At 41.5% G+C, this 23060-nt stretch overlaps 1 protein-coding gene across 2 annotated transcripts; it reads left to right on the top strand.

Moving 5' to 3' along the window:
* Positions 1 to 8: 8 nt before the first annotated feature.
* LOC129865285 (ATP-binding cassette sub-family D member 2-like) lies at positions 9 to 22739 on the top strand. Of its 2 annotated transcripts, none has more exons than XM_055937941.1 (10): positions 9 to 98; positions 1481 to 1661; positions 4142 to 4263; positions 8628 to 8796; positions 14620 to 14714; positions 15412 to 15557; positions 16915 to 17060; positions 17789 to 17873; positions 18069 to 18194; positions 19112 to 22739. In XM_055937941.1, exons 2-10 carry the CDS (start codon positions 1487 to 1489, stop codon positions 19323 to 19325), a joined length of 1278 nt encoding a protein of 425 aa, XP_055793916.1. In that variant the 5' UTR covers positions 9 to 98; positions 1481 to 1486; the 3' UTR covers positions 19326 to 22739. The 2 variants fall into 2 exon arrangements, with proteins under 2 accessions (XP_055793916.1, XP_055793915.1); XM_055937940.1 differs by having other exon boundaries at positions 19 to 1130.
* Positions 22740 to 23060: the final 321 nt, after the last annotated feature.

The raw sequence follows: 23060 nt of genomic DNA, 5'->3' as shown, positions 1-23060 counted from the left end.
TGTTGCCCAAAGAAAACACTGCCAAACCAAATGACGGAAATACTAGAACGTAGCTAGCGGTTGGGTTTTCTAGCTGAAACCTCGCACCATTGTATGAGGTAGATTGTTTTTCCATCATGATACTAACTCCTGGTGAATGTAGAACGGAATAACATCAAAGAAGACTAGCTCTTTGATCGCTTTGTAGGGGAAAGATGTCCAATATACTTGATGCGGCGTCCAGAGTGAAATGGGACCGGGCGACTGCAGCGAAGCGAGCTATCTTTCTCGCGGCCGCTGCCTATGGAGTGAAAACCTTGTACCCCATCGTCTGCAGACAATTCGTGAAACGGAAAGAATGCAAGAATAGCAGGGGGTCTAAAGGAGAGGAAAATGGCTCGACGGTTAAATCACAAACAGATGCACTGAGTCATACAAAGTCACCTGGTGTAAACGCAGAATTTTTTAAGCAGATACTTGAACTCATTAAAATTCTCTTTCCAAAGCTTGTCTCCAAAGAGCTTGGATTGCTTTCTCTGCATTCGGTCGCGTTGATTTCCCGGACGTTTCTGTCTATCTATGTCGCAGGCTTGGATGGCAAGATTGTGAAAACAATCGTTGAGAAAGAACCACGAAGCTTCATCATCCAACTGATGAAATGGCTCCTTATTGCTATCCCGGCCACATTCGTGAACAGCGTTATCCGCTACCTGGAATGCAAGCTGGCCCTCGCCTTCCGCACACGGCTAGTGGACCATGCCTACACCACCTATTTCACAGACCAGACCTACTACAAAGTTAGCAACATGGACGGGAGACTGACCAACCCGGACCAGTCTCTTACCGAGGACGTAATGATGTTTTCCCAATCCGTGGCGCATCTCTACTCGAACCTCACTAAGCCCATCTTGGATGTGATACTCACCTCCTACACCCTCATTCAGACGGCCCGGTCCAGGGGGGCCAACGCCAGCGGGCCGACCCTGCTGGCTGGGTTGGTGGTGTTTTGCACGGCCAAGGTTCTGAGGGCCTGCTCGCCGAAATTCGGAAAACTAGTAGCTGAAGAGGCCCACAGGAAAGGCCATTTGCGCTATGTGCATTCCAGGATCATTGCCAATGCAGAGGAGATAGCCTTCTACAGGGGCCACAAGGTATATGAGGAAGGATGCATGGAGGATTTTCCATGCAAAGTCACTATATTTATTACTATATAAATACCCATGGGTTGGATCCCTTGGAGTCGGATCCAAAGAACACCCATGACATCATATCCAATTCCCAAAAGTGATCTTCAATCATTTGATTGACAGCCTCCTTATATGCACTTGTTTTAGATAAGACTGTCTATCTGCAAGCGCAAAATAACTCAAGTGCAATGTGAATGTAATGTGAAAACTATTGTAGTACATTTGTTGTAAATGTGCTATACTGTGTAGGCTAGATACTTTTGTGACTGCAATGTAAACTGCCTGTTTGTGTCTGTCTGTCCTGTGTGTGTCAGGTGGAGATGCGTCAGCTGCAGAAGTGCTACCGGGCCCTGGCGGAGCAGATGAACTTGATCCTGTCCAAGCGTCTGTGGTACATCATGATAGAGCAGTTCCTCATGAAGTACGTGTGGAGTAGCTGTGGACTGGTCATGGTGGCTGTGCCCATCATCACAGCTACTGGCTTCGCTGACAGCGGTAATAATCATCACAACATCATCTTGTTTTCTTCTAAACCCTCTTGTTTTCGAGTACAGCATCTCCTGTGGAAGAGGGAATAGTTGTAATGGGTTATCTCTGTTTCTGCATACCAGTAGGTAGCCTATTCCGTTTTTCATTTGAACCGACTGACATTTGATTCTTTTTAGGTAATTTTGTGCTGATCTCACAAAGCCCCAAAAAACAGTCCCTCTTAATTTGCATATGCCACATACAGTTGAAGTCGGAAGTTTACATACACTTAGGTTGGAGTCATTAAAATTCGTTTTTCAACCACTCCACAAATTTCTTATTAACGAACTATAGTTTTGGCAAGTCAGTTAGGACATCTACTTTGTGCATGACACAAGTCATTTTTTCCAACAATTGTTTACAGACAGATTATTTCACTTATAATTCACTGTATCACAATTCCAGTGGGTCAGAAGTTTACATACACTAAGTTGACTGTGCCTTTAAACAGCTTGGAAAATTCCAGAAAGGGATGTCATGGCTTTAGAAGCTTCTGATAGGCTAATTGACTTAATTTGAGTCAATTGGAGTTGTACCTGTGGATGTATTTCAAGGCTTACCTTCAAACTAAGTGCTTCTTTGCTTGACATCATGGGAAAATCAAAAGAAATCAACCAAGACCTCAGAAAAACAATTGTAGACCTCCAGAAGTCTGGTTCATCCTTGGGAGCAATTTACAAACGCCTGAAGGTACCACGTTCATCTGTACAAACAATAGTACGCAAGTATAAACGCCATGGGACCACGCAGCCGTCATACCGCTCAGGAAGGAGATGCGTTCTGTCTCCTAGAGATGAACGTACTGTGGTGTGAAAAGTGCAAATCAATCCCAGAACAACAGCAAAGGACCGTGAGAAGATGCTGGAGGAAACAGGTACAAAAGTATCTATATCCACAGTAAAACGAGTCATATATCGACATAACCTGAAAGGCCGCAAATCAAGGAAGAAGCCACTGCTCCAAAACCGGCATTTAAAAAAACAGACTACGGTTTACAACTGCACATGGGGACAAAGATCGTACTTTTTGGAGAAATGTCCGCTGGTCTGATGAAATGAAAATAGAACTGTTTGGCCATAATGACCATTGTTATGTTTGGAGGAAAAAGGGGGAGGCTTGCAAGCCAAAGAACACCATCCCAACCGTGAAGCACAGCGGTGGCAGAATCATGTTTTGGGGGTGCTTTGCTGCAGGAGGGACTGGTGCGCTTCACAAAACAGATGGCATCATGAGGATGGAAAATTATGTGGATATATTGAAGCAACATCTCAAGACATCAGTCAGGAAGTTAAAGCTTGGTCGCAAATGGGTCTTCCAAATGGAGAATGAGCCCAAGCATACTTCCAAAGTTGTGGCAAAATGGCTTAAGGACAACAAAGTCAAGGTATTGGAGTGGCCATCACAAAGCCCTAACCTCAATCCTATAGAAAATTTATGGGACGAACTGAAAAAGCGTATATGAGCAAGGAGTCCTAAAAACCTGACTCAGTTACACCAGCTCTGTCAGGAGGAATGGGCCAGAATTCACCCAACTTATTGTGGGAAGCTTGTGGAAGGCTACCTGAAACGTTTGACCCAAGTTAAACAATTTAAAGGCAATGCTACCAACTACTAATTGAGTGTATGTAAACTTCTGACCCACAAAGAAATAAAAGCTGAAATAAATCGTTCTCTCTACTATTATTCTGACGTTTCACATTCTTAAAATAAAGTGGTGATCCTAACAGACCTAATACAGGGAATTTTTTCTGCTATTAAATGTCAGGAATTGTGAAAAACTGAGTTTAAATTTTATTTGGCTATGGTGTATGTAAACTTCCGACTTCAACTGTAGTAGTAGCTGATCCGCATGTGTTAACCCACAGGAACCAACTATCTCAATGATACCCTTAAGGTGTTATTCAACTGAATGGTGTCAAGAACTTTGTTGTGCCGATAAAGGTATATTCATGCTATTGTCCCTATTATCCTGTTAGCTGCTAACTAACTGAATGCTACCGTTGTCTCCACCAGTGGAGGCTGCTGAGGGGAGGACGGCTCATAGTAATGGCTGGAATGGAGCGAATGGAATGGCCTCAAACACATGGAAACCATGTGTTTGATATATTTGATACCATTCCGCAAATTCCGCTCAAGCTATTACAACGAGCCCGTCCTCCACAATTAAGGTGCCACCAACCTCCTGTGTTCTCCACCCCAATCAGTGTCATGCACACTGATAACATGGCAACTATTTGGTTTTTGGCCACAAAAAACGAGCCGTCATTACAGTCTTACTGGTCTAAGCACAGAATGGCTCTGTTCCATTTCAGTCTTTAGCCCCTTTCCCTAGTTCCTAGGCCCTTCCTTAGGCCATACCCCCTAGGAGTTCACTGATCAGAAAGCCAAGGGGCTAGGGGCCCAGTATGTCATCTCATAGTGTCTCACCTTCATTTCCCCTCTCACAGAAACTGCCGACGGTCAGACTCAGGTGCTGGTGAGCGAGAGGACGGAGGCTTTCACCACCGCACGCAATCTCCTGGCCTCTGGAGCTGACGCCATCGAGAGAATCATGTCCTCCTACAAAGAGGTGACGTCTCACTCTTCTCTGTCCTCTCTCCTTCTCTCTCTCTCTCTCTCTCTCTCTCTCTCTCTCTCTCTCTCTCACTCTCACTCTCACTCTCACTCTCACTCTCTCTCTCTCTCTCTCTCCTGTCTCGTCTCCTCTTACATTCAAGTGGCATTATCGAGTGATAGGACAGTGTTTGAGTGAGCCACTAGACCCACTCATGACAAGAGGACTTTCAAACTGTCTGTCAAGGTTGCAGACCAACATGAAGCAACACCAAAGAAGGGCCGCGCTCATTCACTGAATCATAGGGACGTAATCCCTTATTTTAATCCCAAAATGATGATGACTATTCATGCATATATATTTTTAGCAGTCATTTATTTATGAGTTACCAGAATTTGGCCCAAAAGGACATTTTATGTCCCCCATCACAGTGCTGATTTGAATGTTGTCTGTGTTGGTTGTCATTATGCCCACTTCAATATTTGTGAATATGACAGTTATATCTACGGTATTACATGGATGTGAGAAAAGGGCTGATGTACAATAAAATGTGCACTGGTTCACTCTGTGGGGGAGGGTTGACCTTTCAATAAGAGGAATTGAGTATTGTTGGTGTCAGACTGGTTTTTGTAATCTTTTGCCTTGCAAATTAGACAGCTGTCTCTGTTTTGGATCTACAGTATCACACTTCCTGCTGAAGGTTAGGCTACATTTAGTCATATACCATACAGTGTGGAGAACACACAGAGGATGAAAATGGACAGAATGTGATTATTAGGTAGTGTTTTGGCTGTCACCCAACAAGCCTGTGCATGCAGGGATTGTTGCTGTGTGTTTGTTGTGGCACCCTAAGAGATACATTCCTGAGGTAATATTCACTCACTGCAGCTCACCCTGCAGCTAGCCTATCACAGTGTCTGAACAGAGCCACACACCCCAATAGGTTATGGAATAGTATGGTATGTTATGCTGCAGGGGCACACACATTCAGACAGACACAGGTAGTACACGTTACGCTACTGCTGCTGTCACAGCACACTGTCTGAACACAGCCTGAGACTGTGGCGGTCATGACATTGTGTCAGCCGGTGATTGTCAAGCAAATAACTGCCGGTCTCACGGTAATTGACCTTTAATTCACATAAACACATTTAGCATCTTCTGGCTTCCACACATAGCCTACTGTCACGGATCCCCCCCGGTACTGATGCTCATTCTGTTCACCAGTTCCGGAGATCTACGTCACCGGCCTTTTAGGCTTCACTGAACGGGATTCATTATCATCAACCCCGGACTGTCTTGTCAGATTACACACCCCTGGTTTCCATTTCCCCTGATTAGTATGTTATATATTGTCGGTTATTGTTCCCATGTTTGTTGGTGGTGTGATTACCTATGTGTTGGTGCAGCTGTTATGCTGCGTGCTATATATATTGTGTATTACGAGTATCATCCCGTGTCGGTCAACAAGGTTTACCCTCGCTCTTTTGTTTGGGTACAGCCCAGTGTTTTTGTATACGTGTTTGTTTCGGGTGTATTAAAAACCCCTATTGTGTATTCCTGCGCCTGTCTCCTTTATACCAGCGTGACACCTACAAGCCACTGATGCATATCTTTGGAGCATCTACATTTTAAAAAGTCTAAGAAATCCATGTAATATAGCCTACACCATCACAATAAATCTAAAGAAAAATAGTCATACACTCTATTTATAAACTACTAGTAATTTATTGAGTAAACCACCAGGTGGTTCTATAGGCTATGCAAATGCGTGAGAAAACAAAGTGATGGCCACTATTAAAAAGAGGAGGATCCCATCAGCTTTCTATAGGCTGAGCCTACTATATTTATTTCTCAACTTTCCTAATATTAAGCACATTGTTTATCTTTACAACAGGAGTATAGCCGACCTGGCTGGCATGAAAATGAAGCAAGGGAAACATGTCCTCCATTCGCTAATTAAGTGCATAGATGACTAGCTAGCTAGCTATGCTGAACTTGAATGACTGTTATCCACAGTTAGCATATCTCTTAGTTGTCAATCAAATGTATTTGGCATTGATCAAATGGGCAGGCAGGCAGGCAAGTTCCCATTCAGTTATCAAAACGTGGGTTGGGACAAACATGCATTGGCAGGCAAGCTGCAGGAGGACGAGCAAGCTACTATTCTCCATCGTTCATCAGTGCAATTTTGATGGCCACTGAAAAAGTTTGAGAGGGTTTATCTAATGTTCCCTCAATAGATTTTAGCTCATTCCACTCTGGCTAGCATTAGTTGTTGATCTTGTTGATGTGCATAGGCATACGAGGGCTACCATTTCATGGTTGTTTGATCAATAGGATTTTAAAGTTCCCAAATGTAAGACTCCAGTGGTATTTACATACAGTATTTGCAGAAATCCATTCAGGTGTATTTTGTGGCTTTTGTCGAATGATTTCTAATGATCTAAAGTTGCGCTGTTGCTACTGCCTGTAAACACACAGTCCAGTTCAAAGTGAATGATCGTCAGGTCCTTGTGGCAAATGGCTTATTTGCATATAGGCCTACTGTAGCTCTGATTGGCTATGGCGCACAGGTCTGTGTAGACTCCGGTCCTGGCCTGGACATATGTTTTTATTCTGTTTTATTTTCTCCAGTGTCCTAATTGTCCAAACGCACGGCCGCTTTCCCACTCTATATTGCTATAGAAATGTCACAAATGCCTTACTACATCATTCCCAAACATTCTATGAATTTATGAAAACGTGAAAAATGCTCGCTTGTCAGAAAAAAAAAATATATTCTTCCTGGGGGTGTACAGATTTGAATAAGATTGAATATTGTCAAAGTGCTGTCAGTTCCACTTTAGAGGCTTTCCCCCTCTGCCACTCTGCTGGCTGGCTGGCTTTGCCTAGCTGTGAATAATCCTCCACCTGGTTTATAATTATAATCCTCCACCAGGGAAGGCTATACCAAGTAGCCCTCTCTCCCAGGAGAGAGTTAACACAGCCAGCCAGCCCCAGAGACTGCCTGCCACAACCCATGTAGCCTGTCTGGCTGGGTTCAGCTCCTCATTACCAATCCAATAACACCCTAACTAACCTGGAAGAGATCTCCTTGAAATGTTTGAGGTTTTGCATGCAACTCATTTGAATCACGTATGTATGACTGATTTGGTTTTTGTAGGCATGCTGCACTGTAGACCATGCATCCTCTGTAATGCCGAGGCAATTTGCAATGTCTAGGTAATCTGTTTGTGTCCAGGCTCTGTATGTGTCTAGGCAATCTGTAATGGCTAGATAATCTCAGTAATGATCATATACTGTAGGCCTATTTCTAGTCGGTTTAGGTTGTTTTCAGGGAGTTCCCTCTAGCAGTACCCTATAGGGAGATGATTCCATGACTGGAATTGTTTCTGTCTCTAGGCTACAGTTTGTCACTATCTCTCTCCATCCCCCTCATTCCCTCCCTTCCATCTCCAAGTGTGTGTAGGCTGTTGCTCCTGTTGACACTACACTCTTAGAGAAAAAGGTGCTATCTAGAACAAAAAACGTTTCTTCAGCTGTTCCCATAGGATAACCCTTTGAAGAACCCCTGTTGGTTCCAGGTAAAACCCCTTTGGGTCACAGTCATCCAGGCTGTATCACATCCGGCTGTGATTGGGAGTCCCATAGGGCGGCGCACAATTGGCCCAGCGTCGCCCGGGTTTGGCCGGGGGAGGCCGTTATTGTAAATAAGAATTTGTTCTCAACTGACTTGCCTAGTTAAATAAAGGTAAAAACAATTATTAGGGAAAAAAAATAGAACCCTTTCCACAGAGGGTTGTACATGGAACCCAAAAGAGTTTTACCTGGAACTGAAAAGGGTCCTCCTTTGGGGACGGCTGCAGAACCCTTCTAGAACACTTTTTTCTAAGAGTGTACAGCCGCCTCATTATACAGGCTATTTTATCTCTAGGAAGGCCTCGGGCCATCATCAGTACTGTGTGTTCCCTAAACACAGATACAAACAGCTATTAAAAAACAAAAACAGCCATTGTTTAGAGTCACATTAAGCTATGAGTGAAAATTAGTTGCATAAATTATACAGAGGGCTTTTGCATCATCTGATCAAATAATGGCCCTTCACCTTGTACTGACCTGACCAGATTTTCAGTGCACGCTACAATACACTGCTATACACCAGTTCTGCTGCTGGCTGCTCCCGTAGTTCACGTGCATTAATGTAAGTGTTTTCCCAAAGACACACACACTGCTCTTCTTTGCAAACATCTACTGTCGGGCAATGGTAGTGAACTCTGTTGGGTAAGATGACCTAACTGACCCCTTTCTGTTCAGCCTGACTCCAGTGTTATTTACCTCTACGAATGACCTCTGACCTTTCTGGTTGTCTGTAATAGGTCACAGAGCTGGCGGGCTACACGACGCGTGTCTACAACATGTTCCTGGTGTTTGGCGAGGTGCAGAGGGGCATGTACAAGCGCTCGTCCACATCTACCACGGGAACAGGAGAGAAGAAGAACGTGGCCAGGCCAGAGATGCACATTGATGGGCCTTTGGAAATCAAAGGTAGAGTGTCTGAGATGTTAAGCATTTAGTACGCATTTGTCCAGCGGTACGTAGGATACACATACACATTCTGAGACACTTAAATGTTAAATGCTATTCAGTACACAACTATACCATAGTATACCACTTTACTACCTTTACTACATCAGGGGGTGGTGGTAGCATCTGGGTTAGAGAGGCGGGCTGGTAGCCTGGTAACCAAAAGGTTGCCGGTTCGAATCCCCGAGCTGCATGCAGGGAGTACAAAAAGTGCTGTAATTTCTAAAACGGTTTACCCGATATGGATGAAAATACCCTTAAATTAAGGCTGACAGTCACTTTAATCTCATAGTCATTGTATCATTTCATATCCAAAGTGCTGGAATACAGAGCCAAAACAACAACAAAAGAGTCACTGTCCCTATACTTTTGGAGCTCACTGTATATGCACAAATGTTGAGCAAACTCACAATCCTATTGCAACTTGTTGCCTTACAATTACAGTATACGTTGAATCAACATATATTTTTTAAAGGTTACAGAGAGACATAGGGTCCGCCCCAAATGGCACCCTATTCCCTATATGGTGGTCCCGTGTGGCTCAGTTGGTAGAGCATGGTGCTTGCAACGCCAGGGTTGTGGGTTCATTCCCCACGGGGGGACCAGGATGAATATGTATGAATTTTCCAATTTGTAAGTCGCTCTGGATAAGAGCGTCTGCTAAATGACTTAAATGTAAATGTATATAGTGCACTACTTTCAGTGTTTCTCCATATTAATTTACCAGTGGCAGGCCACCGCTTCTAAATCGTTGCCGCATATATATATAGTTGAAGTAAGAAGTTTACATACACCTTAGCCAAATACATTTAAACTCAGTTTTTCACAATTCCTGACCTTTAATTCTAGTAAGAATTCCCTGTCTTAGGTCAGTTAGGATCACCACTTTATTGTAAGAATGTGAAATGTCAGAATAATAGTAGAGAGAATTATTTATTTCAGCTTTTATTTATTTAATCACATTCCCAGTGGGTCAGAAGTTTACATACACTCAATTAGTATTTGGTAGCATTGCCTATAAATTGTTTAACTTGGGTCAAACGTTTCGGGTAGCCTTCCACAAGCTTCCACAATATGGGTGAATATGGACCCATTCCTCCTGACAGAGCTGGTGTAACTGAGTCAGGTTTGTAAGCCTCCTTGCTTGCACACGCTTTTTCAGTTCTGCCCTCAAATTTTCTATAGGATTGAGGTCAGCGCTTTGTGATGGCTACTCCAATACCTTGACTTTGTTGTCCTTAAGCCATTTTGCCACAACTTTGGAAGTATGCTTGGGGTCATTGTCCATTTGGAAGACCCATTTGCGACCAAGCTTTAACTTCCTGACTGATGTCTTGAGATGTTGCGTCAATATATCCACATAATTTCCCTGCCTCATGATGCCATCTATTTTGTGAAGTGCACCAGTCCCTCCTGAGCAAGCACCCCCACAACATGATGTTGCCACCTCCGTGCATCACGGTTGGGATGGTGTTCTTCGGCTTGCAAGCCTCCCCCTTTTTCCTCCAAACATAACGATGGTCATTAAGGCCAAACAGTTCTATTTTTGTTTCATCAGACCAGAGGACATTTCTCCAAAAAGTACGATCTTTGTACTTTGCAGTTGCAAACCTTAGTCTGGCTGTTTTATGGCGGTTTTGGAGCAGTGGCTTCTTCCTTGCTGAGCGGCCTTTCAGGTTATGTCGATAAGGACTCATTTTACTGTGGATATAGATACTTTGTACCTATTTCCTCCAGCATCTTCTCACGGTCCTTTGCTGTTGTTCTGGGATTGATTTGCACTTTTCACACCACAGTACGTTCATCTCTAGGAGACAGAACGCGTCTCCTTCCTGAGCGGTATGACGGCTGCGTGGTCCCATGGTGTTTATACTTGCTTAATATTGTTTGTACAGATGAACGTGGTACCTTCAAGCGTTTGCAAATTGCTCCCAAGGATGAACCAGACCTATGGTTAAAAACGAATTCTGAAGTCTGGCTGATTTCTTTTGATTTTCCCATGATGTCAAGCAAAGAGGCACTGAGTTTGAAGGTAGGCCTTGAAATACATCCACAGGTACACCTCCAATTGACTCAAATTATGTCAATTAGCCTCTCAGAAGCTTGGAGTTTTCCAAGCCGTTTAAAGGCACAGTCAACTTAGTGTATGTGAACTTCTGACCCACTGGAATTGTGATACAGTGAATTATAAGTGAAATAATCTGTCTGTAAACAATTGTTGGAAAAAATACTTGTGTCCTGCACAAATTAGATGTCCTAACCGACTTGCCAAAACTATAGTTTGTTAACAAGACATTTATGGAGTGGTTGAAAAACGAGTTTTAATGACGCAACCTAAGTGTACGTAAACTTCCGACTTCAACTGTATGTATACAGTACCAGTCAAAAGTTATTAATTCAAGGGTTTTTCTTTATTTTTACTATTTTCTACATTGTAGAAAATATTTGTTTATATATTTATATATATTTTTTATATACAGTGTATAAAAAAAAGAAATCACCAAGGTAAAACGTTTTCAGTGTAAAGTTAAATGACTAAAACAGAGAAAGTATGTATAAACGATAATGGATCTATATATTAAAAATTAAATATGATAATCTTTGAGAACTAACAATCACCAAATTAAAGCTAGACAGTCAGGCAGAATCTAAAATTCCCACAATTGCATAATTTTGTTAGAATGTTTGAGTCATACAGATAGCATAAGAACAATGCATAAGTGTGTAGAATGCAGGAAATTTGCTCTAATCGGCACATTTTCTCTCTGCCCCATGGCAAAATGTATACAATTGCAGGGAATTCGCTTTAAAACTTAAATGTTTTCTCTCCGCCCCATGACAGAATGTGTAGAATTTTAAAACAGCTACATTTTTTCTCTGCGGCCAGGAGGAGGGCCTCTAAAATGTTCAGTCGCCTGGAGTGACAAGTTACAACATATATTTGTATAATTTTATGCATTCAGTCTTTTGGGGGGTTTCAATTAGGTACAGTACGTTCGGAAAGTATTCAGACCCATTGACTTTTTCCAAATTTTGTTAAATTACAGCCTTATTCTAAAATGTATTAAATACATGTTTTTCCTCATTGTCACGAACGTTGTAGTGAGGAGACCAAAGCACAGCGTGATGTGAATACATATTTTTAATAGAAGACGACTGAACACGAAGAACACTAAACAAACAATACAAAATAACAAAACGAACGTGAACGCTATAAACATTGAGTGCAGACATGCAACTTCACATAGACAATAACCCACAAACCAAACTAGAAAATGGCAACCTAAATAGGATCTGTCACGTCCTGACCATAGTTCTTGTGTGTTTTGCTTGTTTAGTGTTGGTCAGGACGTGAGCTGGGTGGGAATTCTATGTTGTGTGTCTAGTTTGTCTGTTTCTATGTTCAGCCTAATATGGTTCTCAATCAGAGGCAGCTGTCTATCGTTGTCCCTGATTGTGAATCATATATAGGTGGCTTGTTTTGTGTTGGGGATTTGTGGGTAATTGTCTATGTGATGTTGCATGTTTGCACTCAGTATTATAGCGGTCACGTTCGTTTTGTTATTTTGTATTGTTTGTTAAGTGTTCTTCGTTATTAAAAAGAAGAATGTATTTCTCTCACGCTGCGCCTTGGTCTCCTCACTACGACGATCGTGACACATTTAGAGACAATGATAAACAGCTGCCTCTGATTGGGAACCATTTTAGGCCACCATACACCTACATACTGCCTAGACTACACACACACACCTAGACATACCAAAACCCTAGACAAGACAAAAACACACATTCCACCCTCGTCACACCCTGACCTAACCAAAATAATAAAGAAAACAAAGAATACTAAGGTCAGGGCGTGACACTCATCAATACCCCGTAATGACAAAGCTACAACAAGTTTTTAGAAATGTCTGCAAATGTATTAAAAATAAAAACAGAAATACCTTATTTACATAAGTATTCAGACCCTTTGCTAAGAGACTCGAAATTGAGCTCAGGTTTATCCTGTTCACATTGATCATCCGTGAGATGTTCCTACAATTTGATTGGAGTCCACCTGTGGTAAATTCAGTTGATTGGATATGATTTGGAAAGGCACACACCTGTCTATATTAGAGGTCGACCGATTAATCGGAATGGCCGATTAAATAGGGCCGATTTCAAGTTTTCATAACAATCAGAAATCGTCTCTCTGACAGAGTTCCATAGTTCCTCTGTGGAGATGGCAGAACCTTCCAGAAAGGCAACCATCTCTGCAGCACTCCACCAATCATGCCTTTATGGTAGAGTGGCAAGACGGAAGCCACTCTTCAGTAAATGGCACATGACAGCCCGCTTGAAGTTTGCCAAACGGCACCTAATGGACTCTCAGACCATGACAAACAAGATTCTCTGGACTGATGAAACCAAGATTGACCTCTTTGGCCTGAATGCTAAGCGCCACGTCTGGAGGAAACCTGGCACCATCCCTACGGTGAAGCATGGTGGTGGCAGCATCATGCTGTGGGGATGTCTTTCAGCGGCAGGGACTGGGAGACTAATCAGGATCGAGGAAAATATGAATGTAGCAAAGTACAGAGAGATCCTTGATGTAATCCTGCTCCAGAGCAATCAGGACCTCGGACTGGGGTGAAGGTTCACCTTCCAACAGGACAATGACCCTAAGCACACAGCCAAGACAACGCAGGAGTGGCTTCGGAAACAAGTCTCTGAATGTCCTTGATTGGTCCAGCCAGAGCCCGGACTGGAACCCGATTAAACGTCTCTGGAGAGACCTGAAAATAGCTGTGCAGCGATGCTCCCCATCCAGCCTGACAGAACTTGAGAGGATCTGCAGAGAAGAATGGGAAAAACTCCCCAAATACAGGTGTGCTAAGCTTTTAGCGTCATACCAAAGAAGACTCGAGGCTGTTATCGCTACCAAAGGTGCTTCAACAAAGTACTGGGTAAAGGGTCTGAATACTTATGTAAATGTGATATTTCAATTTCAATTTTGGGGGGAAAAAGTCAAGGGGTCTGAATAGTTTCTGAATGCACTGTAAATGCAGATGGGCCATCCCAAGCTTCAGCCTATTAATTTCAGGCTACAGGTTATAATGTTTTTAAAGTGGAAATTATATTTCAGATGGTGTCAACATAATCATATATTCTTTCATTTTGGAGTAGAATGCTCTTTTCAAAGGTCACCAGAAGTGACCTTGTCACAGACGTTCGCCCCACGCTAACTTTGCCACCGCTGCTGAAAAGAATCCTCAGGGAAACACTGACTTTTGACCAGAGACCTATGGGCCTTTGTCAAAAGTAGCGCACTATAAAGGGAGTAGGGTGCGATTTGGGACACAGCATAGGCTAATCCTGTGCAGTGTATCTTTATTGCTGTTTTTTTCGACCATCTTGGTCAAATTACTCAGCTGTAATCATGTTATGTGATGTTTTATTTTCACATACACCTGATATGTACAGCGACAGATTTTTTACCATGTCAGCCCGGTATTTGAACCAGCCACCTTTCGGTTAGTGGCCCAACGCTCTAACCGATAGGCTAATACTAACGGTGAACGTGTGCATCTGGACATACTCTTCACTAACACAGCTAGTTAGTCAGTTGGCTACATCCTCAGTATCTACAGCTGCACTTTTTTACACTTTCTCACACTTTTTAAATGCTGCTACACATTTTTCTGGCAGCCACATGTACTCTCATTGGCTGAACTGATCATATGAATTAGTGATCGACACACAATGACTGATTTCTCCTTTGTTTTTTGTCTCGGTCTTCTGCAGGAAGAGTCATCGATGTGGACAATGGCATCGTGTGTGAGAGTGTCCCTATCATCACTCCCAATGGAGACATAGTGGTCTCCAGTCTCAACTTCAAGGTGAGAAATATTACAGCAAAATCCTGGGCAATGTTCAGTAGTAATAAAACGTTTTCAAATTAAGTGAAAAACTTCAAATTAAGTACTACCTGAACTTATCCAATAAGAAAACAGATTTTTGTTTTCCATTTCCATCGTGTTGTGAAAGTGTGTCCTACTGAAGATCCTGCTCAGCATCCTACTAAAACATTCTATACAGTATGTCACAATATCTGTGATGTGTTTGCTGTCACTATATTTGCCTAACCCTCTAGCCATCTTCCCCCAGGGTAGGGTTGGACATGCTTTGTTCTTTGTTGTGTTACCGGAAAGTTAGCTTACTTTGAGATTTGAATTTATTTTTGAAGTGAACCCTGGCTAAGAGAAGGAAGCACACATGTAATAATCACACACGTACACACACACACACACACACACACACACACACACACACACACACACACACACACACACACACACACACACACACACACACACACACTAAATTGCATTGTATAAAATAAGGACAGTATGGCTTCCTAATACCCAACATAAACCATGTCAAAAAAATATGTAGGGACTATATAGAATCAAGTGACTCAGACTAGTCTCGCTTTGCCAAACTCATGTCATGGGTTGTTAGACACATCAGCTGTGATGAGACTATTCAGTCCTCCAAGGCTATAACGTGTGTGTGTGTGAATGCTGTTTCTTGCAGGTGGAGGAAGGTATGCACCTGTTGATCACAGGCCCTAACGGCTGTGGGAAGAGTTCTCTGTTCAGGATCCTCAGTGGGCTGTGGCCTGTCTATGGGGGGCTGCTGCACAAACCCTCCCCACAACACATGTTCTACATACCACAAAGGTCAGTGGTTGTCACTGTCACACACATCCTTATGCCCACACATGTACTGACTCTGACACACATGTACCCATGTATAGATGTAGGATCTTCATTTGATCACTCTTTTGTTGCTGAGGATTTTCCTGCACGGCAGGAAATGCAAACTTGTAGGGAGTTCAAGGTTTTAAAAAAGCTTCTGAAGTTTGTAATTACCACTTTAATATATCAGACTTGATTTTCCCTAACGAAAAATGTATCAACTCCTACAAAACATTTCCATTAATTATAATCCACATAATAATTCACATTTCCTGTTGCTGCAGGATTATTTTCCTGCTGTAGCAAACTGGCTCAAATTAAGATCCTACATTTGTACATGCAAGCTTGCATAGAGGCACACACACAGGCATGCACAGATGAATATTCTGTATGAATGCACACACACACACACACACCATACACACAGTGAAAGGTATTGATAATCAGCAGTAGGGATCCTTACCCTCTAGACTCAGTAACTGAATCTCCATGGAGAGTGAGAGAGAGAAACCAGACCTTAGAGTAGTGAAATATTTACCAGATCTCCCAGGTGTTTGACGGCTTTTCAATAATGCTGAAACGTGACACACACACACACTCACAGATTTGTATTGCTATCCTTGTGGCCAAAGAATTGATTCCCATCCAAAATCCTATTTTCCCTAACCCCTAAACCTAAATCAAATCCTAACCCTAACCGTAACCTAACCATAACCCTAAACTTACCCTAAGCCTAACCTTAACCCCTAACCCTAAAACTATACCAAACCCTAACTCCTAACCGTAACCCCTAACCCTATCCCCAACCTTAATTCTAACCCTAGTTGTAACCCTAAACCTAACCCCTAAGCCTAAAAGAGCATTTCTCCTTGTGGGGACCGGCAAATGTCCCCACTTGTCAGAATTTTCCTTGTTTTACTATCCTTGTGAGGACTTCTGGTACCCACAAGGATAGTAAAATAAAAACACAGACACACACACACACACACACACACACACACACACACACACACACACACACACACACACACACACACACACACACACACACACACACACACACACACACACAGTTAAATGTATTAAAAATCTGCAGTAGCTAACCTTACCCTCTAGACTCTCCATGGAGAGTGAGAGAGAGAAACCAGACCTTAGAGTCGTGAAAGATCTACCGGATCTTCCAGGTGTTTTGACGGCTTTACTGGAATGGTGAAACGTGACACACACACACACACACACACACACACACACACACACACACACACACACACACACACACAGACGTTTTTACCTAAATGTTGTGTCTGACTATCTCCCCCTTCCCTCTCTCTCTCCTCAGGCCGTACATGTCCATTGGAACCCTGAGAGACCAGGTGATCTACCCAGACTCTCTAAAGGACATGCATGACAGAGGCTACAGAGACAAGGACCTAGAGGTCATACTGGACATCGTTAACCTCAACCAGATAGTGACCCGCGAGGGCGGTAAGAACCCGGGGAGGGGCAGTGAAGGAAATACGATCCGAGTCAGCCTAGAACAACACGGTTGCGTGGGTCTGAAGGCGTAGTAACAGATGCACTTTGAAAAGAGGTAGCTGAAGCCTGACAACTCCCAGTAACCTATTTTTAAACCATTTACCCTTGAGATGAATGATATGGTTTCCAAGGGGATTCCCAAACAACAACAGACATATACTGAATGGGGCCCTCTTAGTTCAGCTAACACATCCTTCCTCAAAAAGTTTTTGTATCTCTCTCTCTCTTTTTGTATCTCATACTATGCGCTGTCTGTAGTGCATTTGACCGCTCAATAAGTTATTTCTGTATTTTTCTAGTGGCATCAGTCTATCCCTCTCCATATCATTGATTTTATTAAGGACGTTAAGAGTGTAGTTAATTGGAGACCAGTGGTCCTGTTATTCTCCAACAATCAGCTCTATCTTTAATTATTTGTTACTTTTATTTCTTATTCTTATTTTTTGTTGTTGGTGTTTTTGTAATATTATTTTTTTTTTACTGCATTGAATATTCTTGAACTTTGAACTCTCACCACAGTTACACAACCACAGTTACACAGGTACACAATTTAAACCCTTTCCGTTGTTCTATGTGTAGTGTTTAACCTACTTATTCCAATGGAGAATAAACTGTAGTCAATGACAGTACTTCCAATATTAACTGACTGTGATGTGTGTCTGTTTGTCTGTGTGTAGGTTGGGATGCAGAGATGGACTGGAAGGATGTGTTGTCTGGGGGAGAGAAACAGAGGATGGGCATGGCTCGCATGTTCTACAACAGGTAAGACTTGGCCTGCCATCTTAGGCCTTCTTATACCCTGTTGGAAAACATAATAGTAGATATTTAGAGGTTCTGTTGATTGAATAGCCCATATTCCTCTCTTGTTTGACAGCTGATTGATTGGTGGCTAGTTGATTTAATTAATTTTTCATTAGAGAGTTATAAATTACTAATTTCCATTTTCCTGTGTGTCAGGCCAAAATATGCCCTGTTGGATGAGTGCACCAGTGCTGTCAGCATTGACGTGGAGGGAAAAATATTCCAGGCTGCAAAGGATGCTGGGATATCATTACTGTCAATCACCCACAGGCCCTCCCTCTGGTAAGAGATATGTATCATATCTGGACCAGTCTGTCCAGCCCAATTCTGATATTTTCTCCACTAATTGGTATTTTGACCAATCACATCAGATCTTTTCACGTCAGATATTTTTCAGAGCTGATCTGATTGGTCAAAAGACCAATTCGTGAAAAAATGTCAGAATTGGGCTGCCTGTGTAAATGCAGTCATAGTGTCTCTTCCGACAGCCGCTGTGTCTCCGACACTTAGGCAGAGCACCATGAGTATGGCAAGCAAGACTAGTCAGATAGTTTCTTCAACGTCCAATATGTAATATTTTATGCCGCTTTTTGTCTTGAAGCACACAGATTCTGTACTGAACACTGTAGAACAGTTTTAAAGGAGAACTGTATAGAAACCTGTAGAATTTTTAAAGGAAATGTAAAAAAAAAAACTAACGCAAAACAACTAATAGGCTACAAGCAAATGCACCACTAGTTGTCACGTCAGCAGTGCTCTGTTCTGTATTTTCTCTGAGTTAGCCTCAGGCATTAAACATGATTGCAGCGCAAACACAAAGAGTACTAGCACAATATTGTGCAAGTCTGTTCCTCTCAGGAGATTTCTGCTGCTATTTAGTTGCTTGTTTAACCTTAGCAGTCACTTAATAACCCTATGACATTTTACACAACATGACATGACACTACACCACGCAACAAGGTTGGGCACAGCACAAAATAATCACAGCATAACTGCAACCACAATAGAACAGAAGACATGCACCATCATTGACACTGCAATAATGTTTCATAACATAAGGTCAAAGACAATTGTATACTATTTTGAAATAATGTTGTGCTTGGACTGGATAATGAATGAATAAAAAAGAGAAACATAGCGCAACCATGAAATAATCCCATCCTTAACCCATATTCTTGCTCCACTTTTCATACCGACAGGAAGTACCACACCCACCTGTTACAGTTTGATGGCGAGGGAGGATGGCGGTTCGAGCAGCTAGACACCGCTACTCGTCTCTCCCTGACCGAGGAGAAACAGCGCCTCGAATCATCACTTGCAGGAATACCCAAGATGCAACACAGACTCAACGAACTCTGTAAGATCCTGGGAGAGGACTCAGTCCTCAAAACAGCCGACGCAGCAACGGACTGAAAAGAAGACGAATGAAAGAAAGAGCAAGATGGATGTTCAGGAAAGTCAAAGTATTCTTTTTTTTGTTTCAACGCACACTGACCGCATATTCCCATACATTTCCAGTGTTGGGGTTGAATTTTAAGAATTCATTCAACAATGTTGTTTTATAGATGTTTTCATCGCTGGAATGGTTGAGACTTAAAATCTCTGACAAGCTGAGACTTACATTTTATTTGGTTGAACAATGAAGTAAAAATATTTTTTCATTTTTAGCACTTTATTTAATTATAGGACATTTTAATTGTTATTGCTGTAGTAGTTATCAAGTGAAGTAGTAGGCTTATGTTTTTTTTGTGAGACAGTGTTTTCCTTATTTTATTGTGTAGATTTGTTTGTGTTAATAAAAAACTACTATGGACAGGATGAGGCGCAAAGCTTTCCATTAAAAAATGCGTGGTTTTATGAGACAAGTTTAAAAGATTGACGTTTCGGCCTTTAATAGCCTTCTACGTCAGTCTTTAAACTTGTCTAATAAAACTTTGTTTTAATTAAGGCGAGCGAGCATTGCGCCTTTACCTGTCCAATGATGTCTACCAATGTTTTTATTTAACCTTGACTCACTTTGGTTGAGCACCCTCTACATCCATATATAAAACAAATACTAGAAAGGTAATTGGATGACATCAAACAATGATCATCCACGTTTTTACAATCATATGAAGTTATTCATTAAGGTTAGGCTAATAAGCATACAGTTTTAAAGGTAGCCCAGCTGCTCAAATTTAAAGTACAATACATGTGTGTCCCTTTCTGTTATCTCAGCCACTAGTGCTGGGTTATGTCATAAGGACATCTTCCTTATAACATTACTGAATGTGTTTTTCATGGGTTTTCTCATCAGAACTGCAGTATAGTAATATATTCAAAATACCTCAGTAGTTTCAAGTTATCTGGCTCTGCATTTTAAATAACACCCTTCCCTAGACCTATATAGTGCACTACTTTGACCGCAGCCCAGATTTGCCTTTGTTAGTGGCTAAGAGATGGTTATATTAGGAGCTTTTATTGGAAATTAGTGCATTAGTGACAGAGCTGTTGGTCTGTTGCAATAGGCTTCTGGTTTACTGAACAAATGGATGCCTTGGATTTTAAGGCATCCTGTCTTGTCTTCGGCAGAGCACAGCAGGAATTGGACTGGGTTCCGCACAAGACCGCTAACGCACACACACACACATCACCTGGCAAAGCCCTACTCACTGTCACTAGGGTAGTATCTGTGGAACAGGAAGTTTAGTGTTGTCTCGGTCGACAATCTTCACCCCTATAAGAAATATGTCACATCTTCAGCAAGAGGTTTACATTGTGTTTTACAATAACCACTGTTGTTTTCCGTTGTGGCTTAGTACAGTTTACTTGGTTGCTGGGTTTAATTAACTGTTACCTTGTTATATTCACCCACACTAAAATCAATCTATTTCAGCAATTCATATTTGTTTATCAGCGACCTATCTCAGACTGTACACTGTGAACTTCGTTGTTTCTTTTTTTGATAATGTCATAAAATGTATGCATTTTAGAGTTTGATAATGCTGCCTCTGTTCCAACCTGTATATGTACAGTAAATCTTCTGCTGAACAAAGCTGTCAGCTCTGCTGAGGTTACTATATGTCAAATCCAAGACCAGTCCTTCTAGTACTGTAGCCTTATAGCCTGGCTGTGTTAGTGTATCACCTATACCAGGGTTCTCCAACTGGCGGTCCGTGCACCGAATTTGGCCCGCAGTGATTTACATTTTGGAAATGTCAAAGTATTCCCAAGCATAATAGAGAGGTGTATGTGATCGAATACAGATGTAAGCAAGGTTTGAAATGATTACGTTAAAGTCAAATATTATATATGTTTGCGCTTCTTGCCGTCAATTTGCAGTCTACAAATTATTTGTAATTACGTTCCGCCTCCCTGACCATCCGTTCAAGAAAAAAATCAGCCCGTGGCTGAATCTAGTTGATGATTCCTGCCCTATACGGTATTTTCAATCATTAATACCTACAAACATTGAGTATACTGATTGGGTGGCACATAGTAGTGCTGGGTTATTTGATTGGCTTATACCCCGACTGTAACACACCAGTGTCACAGAATGAAGTCGGTAACTGCATATGGCAGAATATTTACACTTGTTTAACACATTCAAGTGTAGAACAAGTGCAACTGCGATATTTTTTACCACTACATCTCAGACTAAACTGTCTTAAAGAGAAGTGACATGGAAAAGAATGTATGTAAGTTGTAAATATGTAAACTATATATTGTAATGTATACTTTGTTAATATGGTACTTATATTTGCATGGAATGGGTGAGTGTGAGTGATGCCTCAATCACATTATATTTGAACTGTCTCTTTCAATCATTGCTAAACAGAGAGCATTGTGGCAGGATAAATACAATCACTTTCACCATGAATAGTTAGTTGTTCATGGAAGTAAAGTATTTCACTTTGGTAATATACTTGGGTTTAACTACTGTTATAAATAGGTTATAAGCCTGAAAATTACCTACATATTCAGGCTTCTCCTCATTCTTTGGGATTCTAACTAATACTTTGTGTCTTGAAATGGACACCTGACATAGTGAAACCTGATTTCCCTGTACTGTAAAAAAAATTCTGTGTTGCTCAGCCCTGTTGATAGGGAGTATCTACAGTATACTACTGGATGAAACAGTGTCTTAAAGTGACTGAGAATAGTATGAAATGAGTAGAATCAAGAGGTGATGCTTGAAACTGTATACATGACCGTGAGTTAGCTATCTAACCAATACTATGGATCAAAGTCAAACAAAATAAAATATACTTTGATATTCTATAAAATTGCAACTGTTAAGTTATGCCTACTCTAGTATGTTCCCACAACACTTTGACTTACTAACAATTAATGGATACAATTCTTTTGTCATTTTTTTAATAAGTGGAGCATCCGAATGTACTGTATTTGACATGTATCATAGGATTTTACTTTGACATGGGCAATTCATTCAATTTTGGCAACTGTGACAATTTAAGTTTGATTTGCAAAATGGTTGTTTATTTAATGGTTCCTCTTGTAACTAATGCATGTGTTGTGTCATTATTTTATGAAACTCATTCATGTTATGTGAATGGGGTCTGTGTCGTGCAATAGGCCTAGTGATGCTCTTTCAGTCAAGAAAGACATGGGACTGACAGACAATAAGAGGCATTGTCTCCCCTCTTTTCTAGTCTCCTTTTGAATTTTTTTACAGTGAGAAAACAGACTAATCGTTTTAATTAATCCCACCTGTTCTGGTACTGTTGTTCATTCTGCATGTGAGGATGTGCACTGAGTGTTCATTTACATCGATGTGAAAATGTATTTTCCTGTAAATAAAATAAGACAACCACTAAGACTGTAAAACTCAAGTAATTGACTGATTCATTGTTGTGTTGGGTTGTCATTAGTCAGCATTTTGTGGTTGGTTGCTTGTTCCAGCCTCAGAGTACAGAGGCATTCAATGTAACGTGTATCTGATTCCATCTAGTGTATCAAGACGGGAATTATTTGGATCAAACTGCACTTTTATAATCTTAACCAATGACCACACGATGGTGCCATGCGCCATCCATGCACCCGCACATCAGTAATGTCATTGCAACACTAACTATTAGGCCTACACCATTTGGTATTTCACAAACATATTCACGTTAGATTGGAATGTCAAACTATATGGCTACATAC

This window comes from Salvelinus fontinalis, chromosome 11 (genome assembly GCF_029448725.1).
Source record: "Salvelinus fontinalis isolate EN_2023a chromosome 11, ASM2944872v1, whole genome shotgun sequence".
Lineage (NCBI taxonomy): Eukaryota > Metazoa > Chordata > Actinopteri > Salmoniformes > Salmonidae > Salvelinus > Salvelinus fontinalis.
Note: the sequence above shows the minus strand (reverse complement) of the source record. Positions and strands in the feature narration are given on the sequence as shown.

Excerpts from the sequence above, each read along its gene's own strand:
- LOC129865285 (XM_055937940.1), top strand. The coding sequence starts at position 195 with ATGTCCAATATACTTGATGCGGCGTCCAGAGTGAAATGGGACCGGGCG. Across the intron at positions 1,662-4,141 it reads TACTGGCTTCGCTGACAGCG|AAACTGCCGACGGTCAGACT; the intron begins GTAATAATCATC and ends CCCCTCTCACAG. Across the intron at positions 4,264-8,627 it reads TCATGTCCTCCTACAAAGAG|GTCACAGAGCTGGCGGGCTA; the intron begins GTGACGTCTCAC and ends TGTCTGTAATAG.